General features: G+C 44.7%; 1 protein-coding gene across 1 annotated transcript; it reads right to left on the bottom strand.

The window, feature by feature from the left end:
- Positions 1 to 1608: 1608 nt before the first annotated feature.
- Positions 1609 to 3374, bottom strand: LOC127318419 (cytochrome P450 99A2-like). The gene is given in 3 exon segments (XM_051348901.2): positions 1609 to 2369; positions 2456 to 2890; positions 2892 to 3374. Coding segments are annotated over 3 exon segments (1542 nt in total). The 5' UTR covers positions 3372 to 3374; the 3' UTR covers positions 1609 to 1742.
- Between the last annotated feature and the right edge of the window lie 3812 nt (positions 3375 to 7186).

Below are 7186 nucleotides of genomic sequence, written 5' to 3'. Positions count from 1 at the left end.
AAAAAAATATTAATTCAACACATCAGTGAAACTCTAAGATAAAAACTGAGAATTTAGGGAATCAAATCTTTTGAGGTAAAGGACTGAAAGGGATCGTCTACGGCAAACTTACAGTTTGGATTTGCAGGGGAATCTTCAGTTTTTCCAGTGGACAGGGAGAGGAGCCGAAATCACTAGAAAAAGGCCGACCTTCGCGAAGGGAAATCAACTCACTCCGCACGTGACAAGTGTCGCGTTGTGGTGTCAGAAAATCCATGAGAAGTGGTCTCCCTGCTCCATGTGTCGCAATGGAAAGCAACGTGGAGATGAGAGAGGAGAGAGAAGACGGCTTTTCCCTTTTTTCTAGATTCATTTTTCAAAATGAAATATCTCGAGAACTGTAGTAAGTCCAAATTACGAACCATTTCCACTTTTGAGATCCTCGCGTCGAGATGTTTAAAAATAGATCACATGTTGATAGGTTTCGAGATACTTTTTTTACGTACTTCTAGTATTAGTACGATTGTACTCGTGTTTCAACTGATAAGTACTTATGTTTTTAGTATATTTGGTGCAGTTTTTTTTACTCGGTAACTGTACTAACTTGTGTGCGCGACTGCACCTGTACTTACTCGTGTGCGTGACTGTACTGGTCGTGTGCGTCACTGTACTTCTGTACATGTATTTGCTCGTGTGCGCCACTGTACTTCTGTACATGTATTTGCTCGTGTGCGCTGCTCATGTGCGCAACTGTACCTGCTCGTGTGCGTCACTGTACTTATACTAGTCTAGCTTGTGTTAATCGGCTAAGCTTTATGCAAATCACAACCACAAAAAGCAAGCAAGATGGATAGGGAGAAGCAGGGATCGAGCCTCAAGGAGTGGTGAACGGTAGGAGGAGGAGGAGCAGCCGAGCAGCAGTACGAGATTGAATGGAATGCAACCGCTGACATTGGCGTTGGGCCTATATATAGGGCAGTGAAGCAAAAGGCCAAGAAGAGGAGCGGCTCCTCAATTCCTCCTGTCTGCGGCAGTGCAGAATTTGAGACGCCCAATATTCAATGAAGGATAGTGTATTCGGAGGCAGTAACTTATGATCTGAGGCTAAGACTACTCATAGTGGGAGTAACATAGCTAGTAACATCACACACCCCAATGCATTTTGGTGATATGGCATGATAATAAATGAAGAAAGAGAGTGAGGTGGTAACTAGCTATGTTACCATAACATCACACTTCTCAATACAAGTTGAGTCTACAATTTAATAAATATAACATGCATGATACCACATATAAGTAACTATCCACTATGGAGGTAGTAACATAGGGTAGTAACATGCACCATGTTACTACTCTATGTTACTCCCCACTATGACTAAGTGGGAGTCGGGTGACTTTTCATGTAGCGAATGCGAAGGGAAAACAGCTTGTGGACTGCCAACCAAATAGTTCTCTTAGCTGAGGTGGAAGAGTTGAAGAGATGTGGCAGCCTATGATTGATTGCTTAGAGATGGTTGATGATGTGGATGTCTTGCATGTATTATAGATTAGACAATCTTGTGCTTCATTGACCATTTTTCTAAGATTTGTTGCTACAGATGGTGTCCAACGTCAAGTTTCCCAATCCATGTTTATTTTTTCAATACACATTACACTTCGAAAAGAAGACAAAGCTTAATCCCAAATCAGAAGACGTTACTTAAATTAACCATCAAGATCAACAAGACAACTAGGTACACCTGTAATAAGAACATTGCATATCTTCATGTGTCCATCTGAACCTTACGTGGCAGCGCCACCAGATGCAGCTGGTTCTTTCTCCTGGACGTGGCGCTGACAATCATGTCCATGTTGAGGTCACCAGGCTCCATGCCGGAGGGGAGGCTCCAGTCAAAGTAGTATAGAAGACGGGCCACGATAAGCTCCAGCACGGCAACTCCGAAGTTGCCGCCGGGGCACATCCTCCGGCCGCTCCCGAACGGCAAGAACTCATACTGCGTGCCTTTGTAGTCCACCGTACTATCCTGAAATCTCTCTGGCATGAACTTGTCAGCGTCTTGCCAATGATCGGGGCTCCTTGCTATCGCCCACGCGTTAACCATGACCCTGGAGCCTTTGGCGACCTCGAATCCCCCAACGTTGCAGGTCTCACCACATAAACGGGGGAGCAGGAGTGGCAGCACCGGATGCAGCCTCATGCCCTCTTTGACCATCATCCTCATGTAGGGCAACTCCTCCAGGAGGCTCTCGTGCTCCTGTGGCGGCTTGTTGTCGAATACTCGTCGCACCTCGGCCTGCGCCTTCACCATCACCTCCGGGTTTCGCATGAGCTCCGACATGAGCCACTCCGCGCTGGACGACGTCGTCTCCGTCCCCGCCGTGAATAAATCCTGGACGAGATTCATGCAAATACCAAAGAGGTTACAAGACAGATTCGGCTTAGCTGACCAGCTAGCTGAAACATTTCACCACTTACCACTATAATTGCTTTGATGTTTTCTGTGGTGATGGGGAACTCGAGCTCCCCCTCGTCTCGGATCCTAAGCATGAGTGTTAGGAGGTCATCGTCTCCGCTCGCCGTTCCTGTCTTGTACTTCTTCTCCTCTCGCCGCGCCTCGCACCCCTCTATTATCTTCCCAAACACGACGTCGAGGTTTCTTCGCGCTCGCCAGAGCCGGCGCCTCAGCCCGGTGACGGCGTCCACGAAATAGAGGGACGGGAAGAGGTCCCCCACGCAGACGCCCCCGCTGAACTCTAGTGCGACAACCATCGCGGACAAGAACTGCTCCTGGAGCTCGGCGCCGCACTCTACCCCGAACGTAGCCTTGGCGGTGATCGAGTTCGTGCACAACACGAGCAGCCTGCCAATGTTGACCGGCTGGCCGCCGCCTCTGGCGGCTGCGTCGCGGATGTTTTCGTACGAGGGAAAGGGTCTCGCTGTTCCGGATGGGCGCGAACTGCTTCACCTTGCGCGGGCTGAGGAGCTCAACCGTGCAGATCTTGCGCAGCGTCCTCCAGTACGCGCCGTGCGGGGCGAAGGCGATGTCGGTGCTCCCGTAGCACATGATCTCCGTGGACACGATGCTGGGCCGCGACGCGAAGGCGAGGGAGCTGTCGCGGAGAACCTCCTGCGCCGCCTCCGGCGAGGAGATGACGACGGTGTCGATGTGGCCCAGCCGCAGGTACATCACGGGGCCGTGTTTCTTCGCCAGGTCCCGGAGGGCGACCTGCGGCTCCGGCGTGAGGAGGTGGAGAAGGCTCCCGATGAAGGGGAGGCACCTCGGACCAGGAGGCCGCCTCTGCTTGGAGCTGCTACTGTTGCTAAGCACGAACACGACAATTGCCAGCGAGATGAGGGCGATGGAGACGAGCGTGGCTGCGCTTAGCTCCATGATGATGATTGGTTTATCTTGCAGCTTTCCTCGACGGGGATGGCCTTTATATAAAGAATAGGAAAATGCCCGCGCGTTGCAGCGGAACCTTTCACCCATCTTCAACTGAAACATGCTCGTGTCTTGCAATAGAGGATAAAAAATTAGTGTCCCAAATTAGTTATTTTTTTTTTCACTTGCCGGTGGCAGTGCTGTAATTTAAACGAAAAGCAGAGGTAAGAAAAAATAGATCAACAAGAAACTCTTTTGCTTTTATTATTAGGTATAGATTACAATTAGTATTATTCTTATTAATAAATACACTAAATACATAAGCATGCATCTTAACTACTCTCATGTCCCATATTAGTTATCTTATATTTGTCTAGATTTACATGTATGTAGACACATTTTAGTGTAATCTATACATATATAGATAGTGGCCTTCAACAATCTCTGGCCTTCAACGTATAAATTCAACAATCTCTGGCCTTCAACGTTCATTTAGAAAAGCAACAGCTAAACTTCTACATGTTCGCACATATATAACTTATTGAGTTCTAATAGGTAACCACTAATCTTCATCAGCGGAATCGAGACGCTGCTCATCTCCTGGATACTTTTTCAGTATAAGAATGTAGTGTGGTAACACTAACGATATCAGTCAACAACAATAAAAAGAGTAGCACGATTCAGCCAAACCGTAGAACATGTACGCTGAGCGGTTGTTTGTGATTGCAAGAAAGGCTGGCAAGGAATGAGGAGACGGACATATGTGTTGTTTTCTTGTACAGGCGAGCCATGATGGAGTTCACATCCTACTTCCGGGAGAGCAGCGTCTAGATCGGGGACGCCTCGTCGTCGTCAGTGCCGGCAAGGGCATCGATAAATCGAATTGTTTTGGCTAGTTAATCGATCTGGCTATTGTTATTTCCTTTTTTTCTTCCGGAAAGCTGAACCAATATGCAGCCAGAAGATGACTACTGCTTCGACCGCGCATCGTTCTCCTCTAGAGCATTAATTCCTGCCTTCTGCGAAGACCAGAGCTAGCTTCCCTGTTACTAAATTCAGGCAGCCGGCCTGCCACCGTAGTCAATTTTTTAACCACACTATCCTTTCCCTGCGATTCAGAAAGCGCTAGCGCCTCCGTTGATTCTCTGGACGGGCCACCGTAGTCAATTCTGTACTCGGCAGCAGGACGGTGTCGACGATGCACAGGGTGAGGCGGCGCTCCTATGAGACCATCTCACCAAGGCCAGTACATATTTTGCAACTTGGACCTCAAAATCTCTTCGTCTTCCAGGATTCACGACCTAGGCGGAAAGCCGGAAACAATGACGGGACATCGGCATGAGCGGATCCAACAGGGTGTAAGGGTGGGGCTAGGACCACCCTAAGAATTTAGTCCAATAGCCCTACCATATAATACTACTCTATTATATATTTGTGGAAAAAAGAAAATTATATCGCTAGGCGCAGCCAGGAAGCAAACGCGAAAACTTCTTTTTACCGGCGCCGGTAGGTGCCGGCGTGACATCCACCACTCACTTGCTTTTAGATATGTGCGGTCACTCAACTCTCTCCGCAGTATTCTGCGGTATTGCTTTCCGCAATTCCGCCTCGTTCGTATCTCTTCCGAGTCCAATCAAGGAACAGTGCCACCGAACGCCCAAATATCTTTCTCTTCCTCTTCAGACTTCGGACGAGCGACTCGCTGCTGCGTCAACTCCGGCGGTGTCTGAATTTCTGTTTCCGGCGATGTGGCAGATTTTTTAGAAGGCAAGTCCCCTACCCAACCCTCGTGAACCACTACCTCTCCCCCAGCATCCAGATCGAAGAGGCAGCGACCGAATCATCGCTGAGACGCCGAGGCAAAGCGCACGGCGGTGGAGCAAGTGGAGGGTGGGAGGTGGAGGCGTACGGCCGCGGCGGTGCCTGGAGATGGATTGGCGAATGGCAGGAGAGAGGATCATCCTGGTGGCAGATGTCCTAGACTCGTATTGGAATTCAATTTATTGGATCTAGGGATAGGAATTCATTTTTTTTTGTAAGGCATGATTATGGTCAGATCTGGTGGAGTGTGGTTTAGCTTTGAGGGATTCTTCTTTGAATATTAAGATTTGGAAATCCGTAGCTTCAAGCCTATCACATACAAGTGTAAATTTCCATTTGTTTCCTTGCTTGTTTCCGCCAGGTTGGATCATAGTCAAATATTGTGGAAAATTAACACACTTTTTTTTTGTAAAACTACTATGAATTACTACGAGTTATCTGGAGCATTTTTTTTCTTCAGTTCTATGTGAAATTGGCGAGAATAGTTTGAATTTTCTGGGTAGTATCTGCAACTAGGTACGCGCAATGAAACATGGTTCAGAATTATGTGGTTCTTGGCTAACATGTCACTCATTTATTCAAGTTTTTTTTTATGTTTTTCAATAGGAGCTTCTGGACTTTGATAGCTCCAGTAAAACATGGTGATTTGTTTTTGAAATTTCGATGTAATACAGTTATATGGTTATGAACATTTCTGAAACTAGAATGGGTGAACAATAAGTTGTGTGAATTTTGTGACATATGTTTGGTACATGTTCAAAAATTTAAAAACATGAATGAAATGATTGAAATATGGATGAAATGTATGTAAATTTCAGTTATGTGATGTGTAGCTGAAATTTCTTTCAACCGCTCAAAAACGTGATATTGTATGAATTATTTGTACCCTTTAGTTTTGCAGCTTGTTGTAGGATTCGTGGTGACTATTTTTTCTCTATATTGTTTCGATTTTAAATAATCTTGTTGTTTCCCTTCCACGATTAAGCGAGTGTTTCACAATGATTTGGAAATGTGCATGGTCTGTAGTAATGTGTTTCACAAGATGACCACGGAAACCTTCTAGTGTTTCACTTTGATTGGAGGTTTTTTACTTCATTTTTAAATGGATGGAGGGTATTTCACTTTTTTTGTATCAACGTAAGATATAGGTTCCATTTTTTACCACAATAATTTAATAATACATGGGCTATTTGAATATGTTTCGCAAGTTAAACATGGAATTCTTGAACTCTTTCTTGGATGAACCTAAGTCACATTTGTTTGAAGAGTGTGTTTTCCTTTTTGTGATATCAATATAAGATCTAGGTTATAATTTTTTCACAAATAATTCAATAATGCATGGCCTATGGAAATGTGTTTCACAAGTTTACAAAAACATGTTTCACACATTTCAATAATGCATGGCCTATGGATATGTCTTTCACAAGTTTCAATAGGCATGGCATGTGAAAATATGTTTCACAAATATTCCAAATAATTCAATAATGCATGGCCTATGGAACATGTTTCATAAGTTTGCAAAGGATGGTGGTTGTTTCACTTTTGTTTGTCTCAATGCACGATAAATGTTTCAATTCGTTCACATTTCTTTAAATAATGAATGGTTAGTATGTATGTGTTTCACAAGTTCAGAAATATATAAAGCATAGGAATGTTTCCACGATTTAGCGCATTTTTCACATTTAAATAATCTAGTTGTTTCATTTCCTTAAGCTAGTGTTTCACAAATAATTCAATATTGCATGGGCTAATGGATTGTGTTTCACAAGTTGACCATGTAATCCTTCTATTTTTTTCAATTTATCCGACATGTTTCACAATAGTTTGAATTTGGTGGTGTGTGTTTCGATAATGCATGGGCTATTTGAATGTGTCTCACAAGTTGAACATGGAATCCTTCAATTGTTTCAGTTGGATCAGCATGTTTCACATTAATTTTAAATGGATGGAGTGTATTTCCATTTTTGGCATCAATGTAAGATCTTGTTACAATTGTTTCACAA

This window comes from Lolium perenne, chromosome 7 (assembly GCF_019359855.2).
Source record: "Lolium perenne isolate Kyuss_39 chromosome 7, Kyuss_2.0, whole genome shotgun sequence".
Lineage (NCBI taxonomy): Eukaryota > Viridiplantae > Streptophyta > Magnoliopsida > Poales > Poaceae > Lolium > Lolium perenne.
Note: the sequence above shows the minus strand (reverse complement) of the source record. Positions and strands in the feature narration are given on the sequence as shown.